This window comes from Heliangelus exortis, chromosome 14, assembly GCF_036169615.1.
Source record: "Heliangelus exortis chromosome 14, bHelExo1.hap1, whole genome shotgun sequence".
In the NCBI taxonomy this organism is placed as follows: domain Eukaryota; kingdom Metazoa; phylum Chordata; class Aves; order Apodiformes; family Trochilidae; genus Heliangelus; species Heliangelus exortis.
The window spans coordinates 11,887,150-11,911,220 of record NC_092435.1 but is presented as its reverse complement, the minus strand read 5'-3'; the positions used below and the strand labels follow the sequence as shown (position 1 = coordinate 11,911,220).

The 24,071-nt window shown below is 38.6% G+C and overlaps 1 protein-coding gene and 1 long non-coding RNA gene across 4 annotated transcripts in view; one reads left to right on the top strand and one right to left on the bottom strand.

The window, feature by feature from the left end:
* LOC139802668 (uncharacterized) overlaps positions 1 to 1,157 on the bottom strand; it is a 23,127-nt gene extending 21,970 nt beyond the window's left edge. For 2 of the 3 annotated variants that reach the window (XR_011728740.1, XR_011728742.1), the window contains exon 1: positions 715 to 850. This is a non-coding gene — a long non-coding RNA (uncharacterized lncRNA). Of the gene's footprint in view, positions 1 to 714; positions 851 to 1,021 lie in introns of those variants that run through there. The other variant, XR_011728743.1, reaches the window with a different exon arrangement.
* RADX (RPA1 related single stranded DNA binding protein, X-linked) lies at positions 530 to 24,071 on the top strand. Its single transcript, XM_071758044.1, has 15 exons — positions 530 to 1,253; positions 1,927 to 2,069; positions 4,148 to 4,340; positions 7,616 to 7,724; positions 7,873 to 7,964; positions 8,054 to 8,176; positions 9,315 to 9,422; positions 10,241 to 10,408; positions 10,946 to 11,106; positions 11,593 to 11,804; positions 12,973 to 13,041; positions 17,581 to 17,660; positions 19,127 to 19,420; positions 19,952 to 20,134; positions 20,957 to 24,071. Exons 1-15 carry the CDS (start codon positions 701 to 703, stop codon positions 21,100 to 21,102), a joined length of 2,634 nt encoding a protein of 877 aa, XP_071614145.1. The 5' UTR covers positions 530 to 700; the 3' UTR covers positions 21,103 to 24,071.

The window sequence follows — 24,071 nt, the reverse complement described above, 5'->3', positions numbered from 1 at the left end:
AAGGTAAATACAATCTTAAGCAAGGTGTCAAGAGGCACCTCCGGTACAGCCAGGGACACGCTCGCCTCGAGGCATCACAGCGATACTCATTCGGTTCAACTACAACGAAACCAGGAGTAGGAGCGGCAAGGGGGATAAAGCTCCCGGAGGCTGGCGGGATCGGGCGGTCCCCCCGACGCCGAACCGTGGGCTGCTGCCGCGGGAAAACGGGGACGGGCCGGTACCGGAGCAGAACCCCCACCCTTCCGGTCTCTTTCTACGAACTGAGCGGCGCCAGCACAGCAGAGGAACCGACCCCGGGGCAGGGGCGCGACCAACGCCTCCGCCAGCTCGCAGTTACTCACTGCCGGCGGCCCCCCTCCCCTTCACCCCTCTTTCCTCCTCCTCCCGTTCCCCCGCCTTCCTGTCACCCCCGTCCCGTTCCCCCCTCTTCCCCCCCGCCGGCTCCGCCCCTCTCCCCCCCCCCCGCGACCGTTGGGAGCTTTGAATGGGACGCGCCGCGCGCGCGCAGCCGGCCCCGCCCCCCCTCCCCGCACCAGGGCGGCGGCGCCGCGCGCAGAGCCCCTGACAACAGGAGGCCGAGGCCTCTCCCGCCGTCTCCCGCCGCCCTCCCCCGGCACCGGGACGGGCTCGGGTTTCGCCCTCGGCAGCGCGGTGCGGGGAGGGGAGTAGGGGAAAGAGGGGCCGCGCGGTAGGTGTCATGCAGGACCCTACCCCAGAGCGCGGCGGGGCTTCCTGGCTGCAGAGGGTCTTCGAGGAAGTGCGGGGCTCTTCCCAACTGAGCGTGGCCCCCGCGGAGCCACCCCCGGTCACGGTGGTGGCGGTGGAGCGGTACCTGGCCGAGGCGCCGTCAACATCCCCCCCCTCTACCGGCCCCGCCGCCCCTCAGTACTGCTACGACGTGACGCTGGCGGACGGTGCGTGCCAGGAGCGCTGCCACCTCGCCCCGCGCCTCAACGGCCTGGTGCAGCGCGCGCACCTGCGGGCCGGCGCGCGCCTGCGCCTCAGGCGCTGCTCCTACCTGTACGAGGAGAAACGGCTCAACTACGGATTCCTCTGCCTGGAGGAGATGGAGCCGCTGGGAGGATCCGCGATCGGGATCGCCGCTGCCACCACCGCCGCCAGTCTGCCCAGCCGCCGCCCGCCGCCCCTCCGCGGGGAGAAGAAGCACTACCTTCCGCTCTGGAATAACGAGGATCCCTACGGAGACGTGTGGGTGGCGGACAGGCCCCAGGCGCAGGTGGGCGTCGAAGGTAAGAGGAGAGGAAGTGGCCTTAGAGCAGGGGGGGTTGGGAACCGCCCCAGAGAGGCCGAGGCCACCCGCAGAGGTGAAAAGGTGCGGGTGATGCCGTGGGGTGTGCAGCTGGGCCGTGGTCCGGGCTCAGCTGTGACCCGGTTGCGTTAGGCGGCGGGGCCAATGGGTTCAGAGTGCACGTCTTGACGTTACACTGTGAGGGCTTTTTAAACCGCACAAAACTGAGTGGAAATAGGCAGTTGGCACGCTTTTGCTTAGTTTTCTGAGGCGTGAAGCTCATCTTGGTCTGTGGGACGGCGCCTGCGCACCCAGAAGCTGCCACCCAGGATGCGGTCAGTGCCGAGGGCCTGGTGAGGAGGGTGAGCAGAACTTCTACACAAGTGTGATGCCCACGGAGGTCAACACCTCTGTCTTTCCTAGTCGCTGTTTTGCTCATGTGACAACACAGCTGCGTCATCAGTCACTTGAAAACCAACAAAACTGCTGCGTGCAGATAGCTCAGAACAGGATTTCATGGTGAATGGTATCAACAAATGAGACTTCAAATGTTAGCAACGTTTAGAAAGTGCATGTGAGATCCTGGTCTGTGCACTTTATTCTTGGAAACTTCAAACGTGCAATCATGAACACTTTTTTTATCCGTTTCTTTTTTTTCTTGTCTTTAACCTTAGTCTCCAAGCTGACTTCTCTGAGTCAGCTGGAAATGACCTGGAGAAGCAGAGTTCACTTTCATCCACTTCTTGTGAGAGTCATGCACAAATCTAGACTAAGGTACTTCGGGAAACCAGAGAAAAAGGAGGATATGCCTTATCAGGTAAAGAGGGATTAATACTTAGGTTAACACTTGAACAAGTACTTGTAGGATATTTAGAAGTCCTTGCACCCATACAGTAAGTACATAAAGATTTATGTTGTAGCTACTTTATATTAAACATGCTACCTTTAAAAAATTGATGAGCCCTTTAGAGTAGGAAGGAGTTTAGTGATTGTATGTACAAACTTCAGTGGATGAGTTTCAGCTACTATAGTTCAGTTGAGCTTTTTGTGGAAAAAAAAAGATACATATATTTGGAGTTTTTAGTGGTTTAACAGCCTAAATGTTTCTGGTCTCTATTCTTGGGAAATTGGACTTTGTCCAATTTGTATTCCTTAATTTCTCACCTGGTGACTTCCAGATAGACTGTTTTACTGTAAAATTCTTGATGATTTTCCTAATATGTTTTGCTTGTGATATTTTTGTGTAGTGCTTCTTGGGAATGGAGATGGGAGGCACTGGGGTGTAGGTCCCAGCCAGCAGCTGAGCACTCACCAGCTGGTTCTTTGCTCTCCCCTGCCCCCTCCAGGGGAGTGTGGTAGAGAAGTGGAAGAGCAAAGGAGAGCAGAAAAAATCCCATGGGTTGAGACAGTTTAATAAGGTGAAGAAAGGAAATGAGACAGACAGGAAACAAGTGGTGCCAAGGCTCCCCACCTCTCGCCAGTAGAGCAATGCCCAGCCAGTCTCTGAACAGTGGGTACTTCAGGAAGAGTAGCTGCCCATTTTATGTCTGAGCATGATGTTGCATGGCATGGAACATTCCCAAGGTCCACTCAGGTCAGAAACTCAGCTGTCTCCTCCCAGCTTCTTGCCCTTCCCTAGCTTACTCACTGGAGTGGCAGAGGGAGAGACAGTGGAACAGCCTGGTGCCATGCAAACACTTCTCAGCAACAGTGTTGTGTTAGAACTCCATCCCAGCCAGGCCCTGTACAAGAGGGCAACACTTCACAAAGAGCACCAATAACTCATGTGGATTCTTCTGTGGATTCTTATGAAGTGTTTCAGTGAAGGGCTGTAGTGTTCTTTCTGTTGTTCAAAGTTGTACATGAAGATAAATCTGGGTCTTTTCATTGGGGGTGCTTCTCAGTAGACAGTCTAGATGATATTCCTGCCATCAGAATTTCCTGATACCATCAAAATTTGATGGTATAAGGGTTTACTTTCAAGGATGTATGATTTCATGACTAATTAGGAATATTAGCATGAACTAACACAAGTGTTGATTTGTATAATCTCTGTACTGAACTTGGAATAAAGAAAAGAAGATTCTGGAAATAGCAAGGAGAAAAAAACCTGAGAAGGTGTTAGATATAGTAAAGACTGGTGGTATATTAAAGAGATTGGATGGTAGTAAGAACAAAAACAGGTGATGGAGGCTGACAGTTGAATGGATAAAATGAAGCAGTTTGATAGAGCTGAGATTTTTTTTTCAGTGGATTGTTGCCTTTTAAGACCATTATAAAACTGTTTATAAATCTGTTTTGCTGCTTAGTGATCTGCTCAGTTACAGAGTCAGAGTTATTTCGGTTTAAAAAAAATCTTGTGGAAGTCTTTGTCTGGAGAAAAACTTCAGTGAGAAGCTAGGGGTTTGCAGTGCAGATCGTTTTCTGCCTTTGTTTGTTTCTTTTGCTTGAAAATCAGGCTTGTATCACATTGAGATCAAGAATGTTTAGCAAATGGTCCTGTAACATTTTAACTTCCAAAATGTGTTTTTCTTTCATGGATATTTTGAAACACTCCTTTAAACACAGCATTCTTTCTGGTGCAAAAGAATCTTTTAAGCACTGTTTCTTGTGTATGGTATTTTTCCAACCTTTTCCAGAAACCATAGATTGAAACTGGTGTCACCAGCCATTACTGAGCACTGGGCAGGTTTGGCCTAGGGTAGCTGTAGATTTCTTTTGTGCAAATTGGGGATTTCTTCAACTCTGGTATTCAGTACAAGTTTTGGAATATAATCTGTATCCATTGGTAATAATTAGAGATTATTCGTGAGTCAAGTGGTTGATGCATTATCTGAAATACATCCCAGAGTGATGATAAAGAAAAGGTAATGATATTTTGTCTCTTCTCTTTAGGCTTACTTTGAAGTTGCTGATGGTTCAGGCATGATGTCAATGGTTTTGTGGAATTCATTATGTCCCCAGTGGTATAACAGTATGAAAGTTGGCACTGTACTTCTTCTTGAGCAGTATGCTATCAAAGAGAGTTTCCCATTTAAAACACAGCCAACCCCAGGGGATTCACAGATGAAGAGGTTTTCTACAATTGGTTAAGTATTGCAGAAACCTGTTTTGAGTCAATGAAATGTCACTGTAATAAGTAGGTCTTCGTAGAAATAAAACTGAAAGTGTTCCATTGCAGAGACTAACTGATAAGGTGTATTTATCCTTAAATGTTATCTCTGCAAGGTGTCTTAGCATTTGAGTTTTTATTACTCTCTGTTTATATTTGAATCATGTCTACAAGGTTTATTGTCACAATTAGTTAAAACCTTATTTTAAAAATAAAGAAAAATCTAATCCTTGATTTCAAAAATTGAGGTCATAAAGACAGGCCTTTGGTACTGAATTTGAATCTGATTCTACTGCTGGATTATTAAGAGATGTATCATCTGTGCACTGCTCACACCTTCTTCCAGGTTGTTGAAGCACATTGACACCTGATCTGAATTTAGATTTTAGTGTAGATGGTCAAGCCCAGAGTATCTGCAAACCTCCACAGTATAAAAAGTTGCATTGCTTACTGCTGTCTGTGCTGAAACAGCAGCACTGTAGAAGTGCCTAGGTGAAGAGTAGTCCTTGGTTATGAGAAAGTAATTTTTTACTTAGAGTTGTTTAGTGTGACAGATATTCACAGGAGCAATGCTACAGAAATACAAGTGATGCAACAAAAAACTGCCTTTTCAAGTTGGATTGGTCAGTATTATTTTTTTTCTCTCCTACTTCACTGAACATGAATTCTTTCCCCTTTTGTGCTTTTATACTCAGAACAAAATGACAAATTCAGAAAATTCAAGTAGCTTCCTTGAAACAAGCAAATCCAGGTGTTAGTGGAGGATGATATATGTGTTATTAATGATGACCATTTCCTAATGTGGTTGCTACAGCACACAAAAACAAACAACATTTTCACTGCTGGAAGCACCATATCCGCTGCCTGATGTATCTTTGCCTTAAAAACAGATCTTAGTGTCTGAAGTGTTTGAGATGAATTTGCAGAAGAGAGAAATGTTCAGACAGGAATGGAAGCTTGTGGGGGAAGTGGAGGATGCTTACAAGCCAGCTGTGAAAACAATTACATTTGCCATAAAATGTTTATGTGAGAGAAAGAATAAAATGTATCAGTTGAGCTGACTTTCTTTATGGGCAAATACCACTTCATTTTACTGTCTTCAGTCACACTATGCACTTGATTTCTGCAAGCATTATTGGGTAGAAATGTTAATGAAGAGATCAAAATGGAAAATTAAGCCAATGGGCTGTAAATGGTAATAGATATGTAATGGAAGAATAAAAAAGTTAGTGTATATTGAAGTGTCATTATGTATTTTCAGACCATAGGTAAACTGTAGAAATTACCAATCGTCAGTTCATATCAATATATGTACAGTATCTTATTTCCTTTTTTCAGCAGAAAGCCCAGAGTTTTGTCCTAGTACAAACCTAAGAAGCAGTGTTATACACGATGTATTGATGGGTCTTACACCCATATATATTGTAAGAAAGGAGAAAGGGAACAGAATATCCAGAAATTTCTAGAGCTGTTCTGAAATCAATTTTGTGCAGCTCCTGGTGAATGTGGGGTTTTTGTTCAGATGAAGTGGAATTTAATGCTTCTTTAATCCATTAATAGAAATATATCTGCAGGTGCCCAGTATGAGGCAGTATTTCATGGTTTGTTTTTTTAAAGCACACACAGTGGGTGCTCCAAAAGTTCTTTAGTTAGCTGCTTAAAGCAATCAGTTACACTGCATTGGTTAAGTAACAATTATGTTTTTCATCACCATTTCCTATTAGTAATTCCATCAGATCCCGACTTTCCAGTGTTTCCTTGCAACTATTCAAATGTTGTAAAATGTATTTGGAGGGTTAACAATGTCACAGGGGAAAGGACTTCACAAATGTAGAGTTCTTGCAAGACAGGAATCTGGCACATCCCTGGATTTCTGTGAAGCAAGTTCTGCATTGCTCACTTCTGTTTGCTGCTGCAGCATTATGAGGTATGCTGAGAGGTGCTGTTTCAGAACCTAAAACCTCTGGAGGTTAAATAGTACCAACACCTTGAATTCCACTGATGGGTTATATGTGTTTTTCACATCTGCTGAATTTATGTGGTACTGACAAAAACTCTTGAATAGCCTGGGCTACCCTTAGCTTCTGAATCATATCAGGGTATACTCCTGAGTTGAGTACATAGCTTTCATGTAGTCTCAAAGTGATGAAAAAAATGTTATGATGCATAAGGAAGTTTTCAGGAATTTTCTCTATGATACTTTCCTAAAACACCGTATACAAGTCCATGACATTTCTAGAAAGCAGCAGCCAACACAAAATTCTTGAATAGAGGGTCTGACTTCAAGTATAACACCTTCCTAATGTTGCACTGCTGATGTGAGGGACTGAATAGACTCATATAAACAGTTGTGTCATTCATTTATAACTACTGAATTACTTTACTGGGTGCATTATTTGAATAAGTCCTTACTCAAGCCCAAGCATCTTGTAGAAACTTCATCAGAATCTTTTTCAGACCAGCAAAATCTGTCTTGTGAGACAGAGAACAGAGTACCACCCTGTGTAATCTAGGTGGTGAAGCCATTCCTCCTGTATTTTTGATCTGGTTGCAAACCCCCTAACTTTGCCCAGTGCTCCCCCATGTTTGTTATTCAGCCTCTAAGCAGTCTGCTTATTATAATGAATTTTTCAAGTACTATAGAATGGACACAGGAATACCTTTAGTTTTCCTTCATGGCATATTTCTGTCATTACTGACTACCTAAACTGGTGACAGATGTGGCATGTCTTATGTGCTAGTTCTGTCTTGGTTTACTTCACTATCTGCAAGTCAATTTTAGATTCTAGTGGCAATGGAGAACTCAGCTAGCATAAAAAGCATTTGTATCTAATCAGTATTGTAGTATTAGTTTCTACTGCTAGTTTTTAAAGTACCTTGTTGGATTAGAATAATTGGCACATTGTGAATTGGAAAGTATAACATTGCTTAGGTTATAGTATTGCACTGGGCAATGCTGTGCCTGAGTTCTTTATTTGGATAAAAATATAAAGTCAGAGAAGTTGATTAATAATTTCACAGGCAGTAAGACAAAGTGGGAGTACTTCATTTAAGAAACTTGACCCTGGGTTTTTTTTTATTTTGTTTTTGTGGCTTTGGTTGGTTTTTTTTTTGCTTTTAAGGTTTTTTGAGGCGTTTGTTTAGGTTTTTATTTCTTTTGTTTTGTGTACTTTTGTGGGGTTTGCTTTGGTTTGTTGGTTTTATTATAAAATTGTATTTACTTTAAGTGTTACTTTTTTTTTCTTTGTCAGAAATCAGCCTTAATGTTCGAGACCCTCCTACTAAAATAAATATTATTCCAGAAGAAATGGTTAAACCAGAGTGGGGATTACCTGAAGTTAAATACAGGTTTATCACAAGGTAAAATAGAATTTTGCTGGATAACAAGCTGAAGCTTAGATTTCCCTACATTACACTGAATATTAATGGGAAATATTTTTTTTTAAGTTTGTGAGAATGCTTTGTATTTTGTTATTAACAAATATCCACACTTCTGTTTTGGTTTTAGGTCAGAACTGGATGACTTGCCACACAATCATTCCTGTGACATTGTTGGTCTTGTGACGTTCGTAGGACGGGTTGAACGAGCAAGAAAGAAAGGTTTTTCTATAAATATGACTTTCAGAATTTATAAAACAATTTTTAACTTTCTGAATAACTGTTTACACATTTTTCTTAATATTTTATAGAACATGGTGAAGACTTCTGGCTCTATCGTTGGGCACATGCTATTGATGGGACCTCAGACCAACCATTCATACTGGAATTATTTGCAACTTCTCAGCCAGATGTATTTGAGCATATTCACCCAAGTATTCATCTCTTTATAATACTTATTATTTATAGTGTTTTTCTAGTTGGTTGCTAATTTCAAATTCTGAATATAATTGCCACTGAATAAAAAATTGCCAGGGTTTATGTCCCTAAACAGGGAACAGCTGATCAGAAATTTAAATTAAAAAGAAAAAAACTATTTGAAACCACTATCATAGTGGAGTCTCTCAGTTAGTCTAAACAGATAGATGGGCAGCTGGGCCTGGGGCTCAGCTGGTCTCATTTATTTCAAACAAGCACCTGGGTCAACATCTCTTGCATCAGAGGCAAGTGATGAAGGCAGCTGGTCAAATCTATTACTCCTCTTGTCTCGTAAATAAGTATTATTTTACAGACAGGAACAATTTAAGAAGATTGCAGAAAGGGAGAGGTGGAAGTGGAAAAGCTTCATTTCTGTAAATAAATATTTTTTGGCAAACAGCAGTCATCCCTCAACTGTCTTAGTTAATGTGTATGAGCTAAGAATGATACATTTAAAAATGAGGGATCCTTAATCAAGGATTTCAAGAGCCTTAAGTATTTCTCCTTGCCTTCTTTCTCTTCTCCTCCAAGCACTCATCCTTCCATTAACACTGGTTGGTGTCACTTGCATTTCTTTATATCATATGATGCAGGACCAGCTGCACAACCCTGTTAAGATTCTGGCTGCATTCATCTTGAGTGTTCTGGGGAAGTGGCAAAGAATGACATTCCAGTGTTTAACTGAGATATTAACAACAGAGTGAGTTTTTACTCTATTTAGAAGTTTTGCAGTGGCATGTCATGATTACTTGGCATGATTATATGTTTTTTTCCTTAAGAAACATAGTTGGCTAGTATCTGTATTGTTACTCTTTGTTTTATTGATATACTGCTTGGTGAAGTATCTCATGTTTTAGTCTTAATACAAATACTTAAATTTCCTTGCACAGTTACTCAATTGAAAACTGAATTACATCTCTGTATTGTAATTTATAACAGAGGCTCAGTACATGCTGAAGCATTTGTAGGGTCAAGAACTAAATGTCTTTTAGAGCCCTTAATAAAATTAATCATGTGTTTGTCAATCACTGACATCCTAAAATCAATGAAAAATCAGGAAAAAAACTGCAGGGTTTTTTTTTTCTGTTTTTCCAGTGACATATTTGGTGTGTACACAGATGAGAGTGGTACGGGACATCTCAGAGAATCCTTCCAGCACAGTTTACCTTACAACTTCAAATGAAAGCCAAATATTCATTACAGGTAACTTAAACTACTTTTAATTTCATGTAGTTCTCATCTTACTTCTTTGTAATGAAACAAAGCTGGACAGAGTGGTTTGTCTTTAGCTGGATTAGCAAAGCAAGCTATTTTTTTGTCAGCAGGTTTCTAATAATTTAATTTACTCCAAAATGAAACATTTGAGAGGTTGGTTTTCCTTTGCTTTCCTTCAGTATATGTTTTGCTTAATTTTCTAATTCAATACTTAAGCATCCCTTACCCTAGCTCTAGTTCTTCTTATGTCTATTTGGGTCCTAAATGAGAACTACAGATTGCAAACCACTTGATAAGGACAGTTTCAGTTCATAGGTTAAATACAGACTTGGTCAGATAACAATTTATTTGATAAAACTGGTATTTAGTCTGTATATTGGCATATGTTGGTAAATGAGCCAACTATTAATACATACCTTGCCAGTTACCTGTCAATAACAATCTTGGCTGAAGCTTATGAAGATGATTTAGCTGTTCTCCCCTGCTAATAAACAATTTCTGATGATTTTATTGTTTTGTATGCTCCTGTGAGAAGAAATTCTAGTAGCAGTTTTGTTTGTTGTTTTATTTCTTTGTAGTACTTAACATTTGTCTAACTTGCATTGTCCAATTCACGTGTTAGTCAAGGAATTTTAGGTATTCCTTTTATAAAACAGTGTTGACTAGTGGAAAGATGTCCCTTGTTTTCTCTAGTCCAGTTTTTCTTAATTCATTTTTTCTGCACAGTGCTCAGGATAGTTTCAAAATGGGAACAGGTGACAGTAACCTGCTTTGGTTTTGATAGCTGATTGTTTTTGTTTCAAAAGGGTGGCACAAGGGCCAGCCATACACCAAGGATACCAAAGTGAAAAACTTCATTCAGTGGACTAAAACACAAAACGAAGCTGAACGACTGAAGAAAACTGTCATTGGTGGCTATTACCCTTTTCCACGACCTCCAGATAACTTTCTCAAATACTGTAAAAACAATAAAGGTATAATACCATCAAATGTCTTTAAGATTTGTGGCCTTTTTTCAATTCAGTCTTGCTCTGAGCATTTAAAGCTTCAGTTAAAAAGCAATACAGTTAATATTGGTGATTACACACATTTGTAAGCTCATTTAAGAACTCTTTTTTTCCTTACTAAATGTCTCATCCTCATCATACTTGTAGAAAGTATAGTGGCACCATTAGCTGCAGGAGAACTGTAGCAGCTTATATGAGAAGTTTTACTTCTAAATATTTTGCTAAATCAGAATTAAGACAATTATACTGAAGAATGCAGTGAATTAGAAATCTCACCTGAAACAGAAATTGGGGTAACTGATAAGGCATACTAAAGGATGCTGGTTAACCAAAAAAAATTGTTTATTTTTTACCATGTGATATGAACAACAGAAGTTTTTTAATTCTTCATGAATATAATTTTAAATCAATATTTAGTACCAAATCATTCTTTCTTTTGAGTCTTGCATTCAGATGGTTTTATATTGTTTTTCTTTAAAGCTTACAGGAATTTCTTCTTTGCAGTTGGATCAGTTTTGAAAACCATAATTGAAATGGGGAAAGAGATTGAAGGTTTGCACTACAGAGAGCACAAACGCATTGCTGTTCAGGGAATAATCAGTGCCATAAGGTACATCAGCTGCAGCAGAGCAGCTGAAGAAGACTCAGGAGTGCAGCCTATTCAGGTACTGTGTTTGAGAGTTAATGCTGGAGCACTTAAGCAACTGTGACCATGATTACAATGGAAGATTTTGTGTTTGAATTAAGAACCTAGTTACCTTTGCTATTTTTTGAGCAAAATTTTCAAAAGTCATAATTGTAGCCTCTTTAAAAAACAAAGGTTTGGTGTTTTTCTGAAGAGTGTTATGACAATCCTTGTAAAACCATGTGGGAAATAGTTCTTTCTTTTAAGAAGTTACTATTTTGACTGACTGGATACCCCAATGTAAATTAGAATGTGGGAGAGGCAACTACTGCAACATGCTCACTGTCACTTTCTAGACAGAAGTTTTCTTATTGGTACAATCAGTAGATAATTCCTGCTAGATAAAATATTACTTCTAAAAGGTATGGTAAATTCTTCTCTTACTTTAAAAGTTGCCACCATTATTGAGTTGGAAGCAATAGCTTTAAGTGCTTTGAAACTCTTCAACAATTAACTGTTGTTGCAGACAGATGCTTCTCAGTCTCTTGAGAGTTCTGCTGCATCCAAAGAAGACTCTGGTCACAGGGGGAAAAACACCAGTCTTCAAAACAAAGAAGTTCTGTCTGTACTGGGGCCACATGGCACTCCTGGGGAACAGCATCAGCACCAAGCTCTACTGTCAAAAAAGAGTTCAGTGAAGGGAAAGACACCACGCAGATTAAATACACGTGCAAAACAGTAAGCTTTTCATAAGTATGTAATTTAAATAATTTTAAAAGTGTTCACAGAAATTATTTCAAAGCTCAGGCCATAGAAAATCAGTAAGAAAGCTTTAAAAGCAAATGTAGTTTAATCTTTGAAATGAGTTAGATACTTTTCTGAGCATCAGATGATGATAGTTCATACTGTACAGCCTAATGAAAGATTCCTGGTCTGGTTTGAAATGTTCTGATAATAAATTATGCTGCTTTGTTGTTAATCTCACAGATTTGAAATAAACATAGTTACTACTTGAACCATGTATAGTTTAGTGACATAGCTGTGGAACAAGCAGCAGTTACAGTGGTGTGAGGCAATAAGATTTTTTTACTGAAAACAGAAACTTGGGTATAGCTGCTCCTGTATTCAGATATTCCTTTTTTCCTTCTGGTTAGCTTCCCTTCTGGAATGTGCTGCATTTATCTCTAACTTGCTTTCAGAAAGCCAAGAAGATGGGGGTCATGTACAACCCTAATGGTTCAAAGTAATCTGTGCTGTGGCTCTGCTTGTGATGTGACCATGAAATTGCATTGCATCTAGCCAGACATAGACAGAGGATCTCAGGCTGATATAAGAAAAAGGACTAAGGCAAAATAAATTTTCTGATACATATTGGGTTCAAGACTGAAATATCTGCTTGTGTAAGACTGCCATTTCTTGCAATTTTTGTGCACAATCTAATGCACCCATACTTGATATTAAAAGCTAGTGTGCATGTGAGCAGATTTAATGTTGCAAAATTCTAGCCAGTCATAGTTTGCATTTGTTTAGTTTTGTTTGGTTTTGATTTTTTCTTTTAGTGGATTTCTCATGCTATGGAGGGTTTTTTTTTTCTTCTTGACTTTTCACATCCAGAAATCATCATGTGGGAAGAGGGTGGGTATTCAGAATATTCTGAGGCAAAATTAGGTGAAATATAGTTAGGATTGAATGAAAATGTGAGACTAAGAAAACCCAAGAGAACAGAAATTCTGTCTTGGGAAGTTTTACATCAAAACCCTGAGTGGATTTTCATTCCACAAGGAAAATTCCAGCATTTGAGTGTCTTGGGTTTGTTGTGGCTGGAATAAAAATATGTATTTGCTTTGCTTTGTGCATTTCCATTTAGCTAAATAGTGTAAAATAATGGTTACTTTCCTGTTTTAAGGAAAAGTGCATCTGCTGTTCGTGTATCAACTTACCCCTATTTCACACGATCTGCAAGAAGAAAATTTGGGTAAGTAATGTGAATTTAATTATGTCAAATAATTGTGATGATGAAGCAGGCATTTAAAGTGAAACTTTTACAGGTCAAGAATCTGTATGGAAGTGTAATAAAAGAACAGATTAGGGTAGAATTTAGTATTTTCTATTGACCTTCTCTGCAGTGGTTCAGATCCATTGTATTACTTTATTCTGAAGCATAATTTTGAGTGTGTCATTAAACATTACTTTATTGTTTCTAGTGCTACTTAGGGAATGTATAGTAACAGGGGACCATCACTGTAAGCAGAGAAATATTTGTAGTTTTTGATTCAGAGAGGTTGCAGTTTAAGCTGGAAAGTCAAATGTAGGAGGGATGGATGTTTGATCAGCAACCAGGGTGAGCCATACAGTAGCATTGATGGATCTGCTAGTGGAAGTTGAGCTGTACATCATCCTTGGTGCTACAGAGGTGTAAATGTGGTTGTCCCTGAGAAGAGACTTGGGTGCTTCCTCTACCTAACACTGAGTCTCCACTGAACTCAGTTTTGATCCAAAGAAGGATTATCTGAAGAAGGATTTAAAAAAAAAATAAATCCAGGTAGGAATTTCAAATCCAGAGCCCTGACAAATCAAGAACCTAATGAAATAACTACAAATGGGAAATGATTAAGAAAACTGAATGGTTTTATGTGTTATCTGTGGTAAGAATTTACTTTCCTTCCCACATTTTGTTTTCAAAACTAGAATGTTTTCTCCCCATTTCTTAAAAGTGAAGCAAAAAGCTAAGGGATGTTTACTTTGTTCTCTGCTTTTCTCAACCTGCTACTCTCCTCGCTACCTGTGTGTCCACTCTATGCCATTAGTGCTAGAACCCCAGCTAAAGGAGGAGAAAGTCTGTGTTGGATTATGGAAAGCTGTTTCACTCTAGGTAATTAAAAGGTAACTTGTGTATTTCTGTAATTAAATTATGAAGTTGCACTGAATTCTCCAATCTGCAGAAGAAAAAATAGAAAGCTGGCCTGACATGCCTTAAAATTGCATTACTTTCTGTTCTGTTGCTTTGAAGTAGCAGAATGTCAGCTCTCACTGTAATATTTTAATATGCTGATGAGATACCAACAACAGAGATATATTTTGAAGTATATACTTCAGCTTAGATTATTTTGTATCAAGTATTTTTTGCACTTTTTCAGTTTATAGTTGCATTTTTTAAGGTTTGGGGTTTTTTGTTTTTAAATACTAAAAGCTTATTTCGAGGCTCTTCATTGACAGCCTCAGTTCCTACATTTCTGAGGAACTCATTTATCTGATTAGTAAGGGTTTCAGAGAGAGCAAGGTAAGAGGAAACTGGTTAATTCAGTATTATTGTAGGTGTTATGTCCTTACCAATAGACATTCAACATAAATGGTCTTTTGAGTATTTAATATACCCTGAAGTAGTTGAATTGATAGTTTGTTGTGACTAGGGGAATCAGGAACTTCAGGAAGCCTAGTTTTTATGTGGAAGTGAGAAAAGCAGAGTTGTTTTCTTAGCATTTTAATCTTTGCAAGTTTAGCACTGCAGTTACCATGGCAATGCTGGTGCACTACACACTCACACTCTACACTGCTTGTTCATATGCTTCCACCCTTCCAGTTTCACTTCTAAAAGTTTATGTAACTTAGACACTTTCCTCCCTTTTTCCCTCCATTCTGATGAGACCTGAGGGATGGAGGGAAATTCAGCTTGAGGCTTGCACGACTGAAAGTTTCCCAGAATTTGACATTTCCTTTGTCCCTCTTTTTCACAGAAATCAGAATTTTTCAGGGATGAATTGGTGGGTATCAGCAGTCAATTTGTGTAGACCTGTTAAATTATTGTAGAAGGCTGTTTGGTTTCTCTGCTGAAGTAGATGTGTGTACCATGTTAGAGTTATGGCATTTGAGTCAAGTTGATTTCAACCTAGTCTCTAAAATAAGGCATTTTTCCAGTTTTATCAGTGAGTGGGATGTTCTGTTTTGTTATTTTGAGGCACTCTAATTCCTTGTATCATCTGGGCATAGCTCCAAGGTGTAAGTATATTCTTTCCTAATTTAAGTAAATACTTCAAGTAAGATGACCAAGAAGGTGAAACAATAGGCCAGTGCCTCTGGGAACACTGAATAACAGCTTTGTTTTCTGTGAGGGGGCATCTGTGACAAGGGGAGCCTGCAGAATGCAGGCTGGGAAAAGCACATTTGGCAAGGCACAAGTTCTCTTAAAGCTGGCGTGGATAAAACAGGAGTGTGGGTGTTGTGATGCCCAACAAGCTCAGTGTGTTGCAGTAAATGAAGGGGTTTGGGTTGCATCAGGTGGCTTGCAGGCATAGTGGCTGGACATGGAGTGTATAAACTGTGTGTGCAGACAGTTTTCCTTTAACAGACCTTGCTCAAGTTGTGCTGCACACAAAGCAATCCCGTAGGAATAACATGTTGGGCAGGGAGGAGAAATCATCCCAGCTGCAGATGTGTGAATGAAGTGGGGGGAAACTGTGACAAGTTATTTTCATATATTTCAGAGGCTCCACTAGCTCTAAATTAGAGCCTCTTCACCTCTCAAACTAGACAATTTGAAATAAAAAAGGCACCCTTCCCATAACAGCAACTGAACAGCAGCATGAGTTTGTTTAATCCTCTGCTTTAAAGAGGAGGGAAGTTGGCATGTATCTAATCTGACACATTGATTTCTGAGCAAGCCTTTCCTAACAATGTTCATGTCTCTTGTTGAGAAACCCAGCTCTTGGAAGTGAGAATTAGTTTCATGGGCATAAATTTTTGTTAGACAACTTTAGTTAATACTTTCAACAATTTCTTCTAATAGCTTAAAAGTGTATTAATATAGCTGGTATGTAAATGTTTAATTTGTTATTCATACACCATAATTATTTTCCATTATGGCTCTTCTAAAAGCAATTAATTCTTCATAAGATACTATTTTCATGGAAACATTTTTTAATCTAGAGATAATGCTATAGGAAGCACTATGTAATTACTGAATTACCATTTTAGAAAGAGGCAAATTTTCCTTCCATCTGTAATCAAACAACATAAAAATAGCACTGCATAAACTTAGATCTGACATCTTGCATGTATCTTTCTGAGGTTGTCTTGGACCTCAAAATTTTTAAAATACTTTGGACTACAAAGCCACATAGAGACATACAAATACAGCTGTACCAACATTTTCAACACATCTCTCCTCAGAAGCTTGGGTGGGTGGTGTGAATCAGGTAATGTCATGCTATTTTTAAGTTCTCTATGTGGCTGGGTTTTGTTGGGTTTTTTTTTTACAAAATAAGGTGGCTGAAACCACTGTTGCATACTTTGTGCTGCTTGAGTGAGGATTCTTTTGTGCCTAGAGTTGGAGATCACAAGGTCTTTCCAGTTCTTAGCTGGCACCATGTTGATAGTGCATTTCATAAAGTGTACTTTGATACTCAAAACCCAAAAGTACTTATCTTTCTTTTTTCACAAGATTTTAGATATTTTCCATTTGTTACCAAACATTGACACAAAATTTATGATATATCCTAGTATGAAATAGAAAAAATAAAAAAACCCCAAACCTGTAAATCCTGATGACTGAAGTAAAGAGTGTCCCACCAAACAGCACGTTCAGCTTTGATTCCTTTTGTACTCTCTGTGTATTGTCCCTGTCTATTTGCAGTTATAATATTTTATTAGTTAATACTTTAGTAGTCTGGATTTTTAATAGTACCTTAACAAAGTCTTAGCTATGTCTCAGTTGTACATGATACAAGATAATTGAGATGGGCATTTTCTTAAGTTTATTTTTACATCATGGGGTGTCTTGATAAGAGGAGTGGAGCAAGGAGGAAAGAATAAGTGGATTCAAGAGCTTGTTTTACCATGTTGTGGATGCAGACAACCTGTCAGAGTTTTCTCCAGAGTAATTCATCAGAGATTGTTAGAGAATTTTTTCATGCCATTAATTCAAGATTTCATGCTTAAAAATGAAAGTATACCAAAAATATAATTTGCTTGACTGAACTGATTGGTACAACAGGGTAATGTCCAAAGGAAAAGATGTGTTTCCAATGTCTCTATAATTATTTTTATTCTGGAGTGTTGATGCAGCTCTGTTCAGGCATGAATGGCGCTGATGAGGAAGTGCAGCAGTACGCAGGTTTTTAGAAGTGAGTCCTGTTGGCCCTGTGTGATGTTCAGCTTTCAGTGTCACACCTGCCGTTTCCAAGAGCTGCCCAGTAGAGGGCAACAAACACTGGTTTTTGAGTGGGAAGTACTTCCTTATTTGCTTCACAAAGCAAAGAAATACAGCAGTTTGTGTTCTACCCTCTTTAAAACGGATTTACTGAGCGTAGTGGTCTCATGTCAAGCTGCTACATTACCAAGTCTCATGATACGAAACCAGGTGCTAGTGCTCACTCATTCACACTTTTGTATCATTTATCACTAGAAAACTGTCAAGGTTTGATCTTTCACAGCATAATGTTGGAGGTTAAATAGGTTTTACATATATATATATATATATATATATATACACACACACACTATAACTTTCTTTTTATAGCTTGGATGAATTGCAGCATGAAGATTTTGTGCAAGATAAAAATGGACAGGCTGTACCAGACAGTTCACAGCACTGCACAGGTATGATGCAAATACTTGGTACATAAATCATAGGAGATTTAAGCTACTTCTTCTCTTCAGGTCCAAAACAGGCAACAAAGATGTCCTTGTAACCCTTTTTTGCCAAGACATCTCTACATTGGACTGCATCAGCCTCTAGGGATCAATTGTAGCAATGTATTGCTGAAGTTGTTCTGCTCAGTCATGACCTTGATGTCTTCTAAAGAATGACTGGAATGAAAGTGTTGGGCTGTTGCCCAGGATGGGGAATAAACTCTTAGTGCTGCTTTATACAAGTGTGGAGTTAGCTTTGTTACCTCACTAGCACTTAGCATAAGTCCTCACATTTTCTGCTGGCAGCTTTGTTGCTGTAGTGATCTGCATGTGATAAAACTGTGCATCTCTGGGAAAGTAGCCTCAACAATGTGAGTACCTAATTAAAAAGGCAAATACAAAATACAGAGAGGAAATGGGTGAAGCTTACAACCCATTAATAAGAATGATGTTTGATTTAGGTGTTTTTCTAAGTTAATACTATTTTTTCTTTCTCTGCAATTGAAAAATGAATTTGTGTTTGACAAAGTTTTTTTGTTACCTATTTTTTATTTGAGAAAGAAATCTAATTTGTAAGTTGTCATTATGTGCAGCTTGGTTTGCTTTTTGTTTCATGCAAATATTTTGCCATATTTTCCTTTTTTTGACTGACTGCATATACTCTAAATCATGGAGTTTTATCTAAAAGCTTTTCTACTATTAGGATCTGTCCCTAACTTCTGCTAATTTGCTTTTGTGTATAGCTATATTACTTAAAGTGTTCATCTTTTTATTTTTGCAAGGCAGCAGTCCATATCAGCACGTTGTCTTTGTAGCCTATTGATAATTATCTGCTCTATTTTGCTGCTTTAAAGCAACAGAAATTACAGTGAATTCACCCAAGTGTTTAATGTATCAAGACTGGAATTATGAGGAAACTTTCAAATTTGAGATAAATTTGTACAGGTAACTGTTTAAAGTGAAGTTTTATTTCAGAGAAAGAACAGGCTTGGGTATTATGTAGAGTTCTGTTCTTCAAAAGCAAGAAAACTGCCATCCAGAGGGATCTGATTCCAAAATAGCATTCATCTCAATTGCTTTTTGTGGGAAATTATGTATTGAAATGTTCACCATACTGATTTTTATATTTATGATTGGCTTAAAGAAGAAAGTTGTCTTTTCTTCCAAGAGGCTCTCTGTAGCTAGAAGAGTTCAAACTTATGTTTGAAATGCTCGTCATGTGATGAAATCAGTTTTATTACAAGACTGTCCTCTAAAGCTACAAGTTTACTCTTGTTCCAGTCCTAGTTTTAATTCATTTTATTGCATATTTTCAACATTCTGCCATATCTTCATAATAGAAATGTCCTAATGAAAACGTTCCTCATCTAGCAGGGAAGTGATACAATTCTATGAGTGTATTAGCAACTAAATATTTTCTGTGTTTATAATAGACAAAGAAGGAATGAGTGATACACCTGAAACTGAAGAGCCTGGAAGAACTTTTGATTCATGGCAGAGTGACCTGTGGGCACAAGTGAAAGACAAATTAATGAAATATTTGCATCACAGCAAAATTTTCCCAGAAAGCATCCCACGGAGATTTGATTATATACACAAAGACTTACTTATGCAACAGTACAACCTGCATGCAGCAGTGCACCAGCCAAAAGAAACCATTACAGAGAAAAACATCAATGAGTTTAAAACTGCTGGTGGCCTTGGATATTATGAAGTGACAGTTCTGGGTAAGTATTTGGTAGCTTGGCTTCTAAAAAAGATTAAGCAAGAACAGTGTAACATCTTGTCTCCTTGGTGTGTTGAGAATGGCTTGAAGACTTGTAAGAAACTGGATAGATTAATTGGTTGATTTTGAGTATTTCTTGAGGTTTTAAGAATAATTGACATTTGAGATTTTTTTATGAGAGATCATGGTATCTGGGATAATTTTTTACCAGAAGCTTATATTTCTCGTTAAAAATACCTTATTATGTAGTTTATGTCTATTATTTGAACAATGTGTGTAGTACTTAAGCTAATGATTATTACTGTTAGAGGTGGGTCTTGTTCACTAGTGCAACCAGTCTGACACAATCATATATATTGTATACATACATATATATGTATTTTTAGACATGAATTCCTAATTAATGGGCAAAGTAAAATTCAGTGTTGAGCCTACAGTAGTCTGGGCTTTTCAGAAAAAGAAAAAATGGTGCATGAAGTTGCTAATTGGCTGAAGGTGAAATTTTCTGCTAACTTAAATTTTTTTTGAACAGGTGTAAACCACGATGTAGCAATAGATGTTGCATTTCTGCCACTCTTTAGTCCTGAAGATCCCCATTTATTTAAACTGGAAGACATTCAAAATGATACATTATTGTCTTGTATGAGTTGCATCTCTGCAAGTCAGCAGAAGACCACTAGCAATGGGAGGCTTTGTGGCATGTTTCCACTTTCAAGTGAGACTGGTTTTCACTGATGTTTCTCATTTCTCCTTCTGTAGTTTATCTTTCCATGCAAGAGTTAATCCTCTCTTGAATTTGCTGCCATGGGTCAGACACTGTTCATCCCTTCAGTGAAAGAGAGGTGAATTCTTTGTGACCACCTTGAGTAAACAGGTGTAATGCTGAACTTTGAAGGCAATTTTTACTGGAGCTGTTCTCATACTCTGAAGATAGTACTTTAATATCCAAATCACAAACTCCTAAGAGATCTAGATAGTATTTGTAGTTATTTGTTGATGTAAAATTATACTGACATACAAGTCAGTGTTTGGCTTTGAAATAATCTGTTTCATTGATGTCACTTTGAACACCTGTGGTGCATAGACTGAAGTGTTTGCCTGCTATTTAATTATTTTCTTTCAAATTATGTTTTTAATTGGTAGCAACTCACAACGAATATGGGGAACACAATGTCTACTACAAAGTGCTTTGTAAGCATTGTGTTCTTCTGCATGTTTGAATAGACAGACCTGATTTTATTGAAATGCATCTTTACCTTGAATAATACCATGAAATCTGAGAATCACTGAGGTAAAGTAATGCATATTTCAGCTTTTCCATATCTAAATTCTGATGCTGTTATTTCTACTGGGTTTTATTTTTTTACTCATAAAATTCTACCAAAAAAAATCCCAGTAGGCCAGCATTTAATAGTCAGAGTGAGGCTTTTCACTGAAAGAAATTTGAACATACATACATAATTGCATGGAAAACAGTGTAGTTCAGTATACCTTCTTTTATTCTATGTATATTGAAACACCTTTTCTTAACTTCTAGATGAAGTTGTAAAAGCAGCGATGGAACTGGATGGCAAACACGTTATCTGCATCTTGGACATCTGTCACTTGGGTGATGATAATGTGGAAGTCTTTCTGAGCAAAATCTACAAGACAGTGGAACCTGGTGTGCTGGGTCCAGTATAGTTTAATAACTTATTTTTTTAATTTCTATATTGTTCAAAAGGAGGGGAAAAAAACAGCTGTAACTTTGAATACCCCCTCTACATTTAGCACTTTTCTAGAAATAGCAGACACAAACATAAAATGATGATTCTTAGACCAATGTTAATGGTCATCTATGTAACTGGGAAAGATGGTTGTTCCCTTTTTTTGTTTTGGTTTTTGGGAGTCTTGAAACAGATTACACAGTGCCTTGGTCACAGTAATCTTATCTTTTGGTAGGATATCAAGGAGCTTGCTTGTCATCTCTGCTTCTCTTCTGTGCACATCCATACACAGAAATGCAGATGTATGGGTGAGGACTGAGAAGAGAGGCAGCCTTTCCCAATACTGAAGGCAACATTTACAAAAGAAGTAACTGGGTGTGGTATAATTTTATGCTGGAAATTAGAATAATTTTTAGGATTAGAAGTTACTGTGGTCTCTAGTGATCTTTTAGTGAGTGTGGCTAGGGGCAGCCTGGCTGATCTCTAGGCTTGAACCTTAAACCTTATTGTGTTTGAGAAAGGGATTAAATCCCATGCTGCCTTTAGTATTGTGGACTGGGTTCAGTGATCCAATAAGCCACTTTTAGTTCTTTTTACCTGAGTAAGGTCAACTATTGTGTTTTTAAATGTCTGCTTTTCTATATACAGCCTTGGGTATTAAGTGTAGCACCCAAAGGTTTTAAGCATATTTATTAACTTTAAAAAAAGGACCTATTTAAAAAAATAAACTTGCTTAGAGGAGCTTGCTTCTAGCTTTGCAAGAGAAGACCTGTCTTTAAGGAGTGCTTAGCACAGCAGGATATACAGTTTTTCACATTATTAGGTTTTTTTCTGTTGATAACCACTGTCCTTTTTAGTAGCACCTGTATTCTAAATGCAAGAAGGAGCTCAGCAGCTGCCAGAAGCTGCTACTTCCACAAGAGCAAGAGACTTCCACAGAATCCTGCCAGCTTCTTGCCTCTATACTGCCTGTAGCAGTTGGCTTCTGCCCAGTTCAGAACCAAGTCCCACTTTTTCCTCCCATCTCAAACAGCCTCAAATCAGCTGGATCCTTAGGAAATTATTCTCAAGCAGGAGCTAAAAGCACATTACTAATGGACAACATGTCCATGGGAAATGCTGGTCTCAGTTCAGTTCTTTGTGAAGAGATAACTGTATTCTGGAAGCTTGTAATTGTACCATTATTTTCCAAAGCCTACAGAGTTAAATTTATAGGAACAGATACATTCTTTTGTGGAAAACTTCTTTTAGCAGCCTGTTGGCAACCAGGTAGTATCACTTCCAAGCAGTAGCTCACTTACCTGCCCTTGGGACAGGGGTCTTTGTCTTCAAGTACTTAAATTCATATTACGGTAATTGAAATAAAAATGTAACTGTCCTTATTTCAGTACGAATTCATAGACAGCTTCAGATGAAAAGTAAAAGGCTTAACATTCTGAAGAAACTCATAAATTATTCTATCTCTCTAGTATGGTTTACAGTTTAAGATGTATTAATGAGAAAAGTTTAACTTAAATTGCACAGAGAAGAAAAGTTAATGAAATGTGACTATATGAAATTATTATATTTTGTATGGATCATATAGTATTAGTTCTAGAGCAGTGTTTGTCAACTTATGCCTTTCAGAATACCTTGTAGCCTTGCCACAGAAGGCAAAAGGGAAGCACACCAACCTGAGAGGATCACAGTGTTGCTTCTAATATGTTATTTGTGTAATTTTGTTGCTTATGTGTATGTGAAGTTTATAGAGGCTACTGCTCTAGAATGAGAAAGATAAGCACCAGCACTTCGTGTATCAAGCTGTGAGCAATGCTGACTGTGTCAGCCTGTATTTTTTTCTTATATATACTTCAGGTCGAAGTCTAATTTTAATGAAACTATTATTTCTAGGAGTGATTTTTAAAGTAATTATCTTTGTATGAAGGGACTGGTGTGGCTAACACTGTCAGAGCTACTCTACTGAGTTGTTGCAGTCACTTCATCCATCCCATAAACAGAAATGCAGCAGAGGCTGCATCATTCTGCTTACTACACTTTAAACATGTAGCATTAATAATTCTGCCCTCCATGTTAGGACTTCCTAACTCTTAAGGAAATATCAGCATGTTGTGGGGTATGTATAATATGCACTTGAATTTTTAAACTATACATTTTTATCTTACAGAAGGGTTTTTTGAAATTTTTCACAGCAAAAACTGCGTAGGAAAGATATTTACCCTTTTCAAACAAAGTGCTGATATTGAAACCACAGGCTTTTTGTGTGTAGATAGAGAATATTCAATGCTTGTAGCAGACTTGGGATTTCAGTCCTCTTGGTCACCCTGTAGAGGCACTTGGCACATCCCTGTAAGTTACACTGAATTTAATATGCCAACTTCAGTTTCTGAAGGGTCACAGTGTTACTGTTACTGTGTGGTTCCACCACTCAGTCTCCCCCCTCTCTGCCAAACCAGCACTGTAGCACTGGGGTGAGGGTCCTCGCTGCAAAGAAACTACTTGCTGTTTTATTTCTCTTGATATCTATGGACACAAGTATAAAGCCAAAGTATTTTTGATCCTGACTCTGACAAAACATGTTAATTTTACTGTGTTAAAGAAAGATACAGAATCTCTACTCCTGCAAAATGTCATAGGAATCATTTTTCTTGCTGCTCTGTATTGCCACTGCTGAGGGTAAAATAGCATTGGAACACTTCCCTAGCTGTAGAATTCATGCCCAGTTCAGCCAAAGAACTCTACTATAGTCTTAGTTTTGCATGTTTCTTATTTTTCCAGCATTAATTGTAGAGAAAACCAGGTGAACTTTGTGTAGCTAATGGTACTTTTGTGTAAAAAACTTGACAAGTCATAGATCTTACAGGTAAGATCAGTTTTGAATAATGTGATGTAGAACTAGTGCTAAACTGAAAAGTGGAGTATATAAATAAATGTATTAATATATGTAAA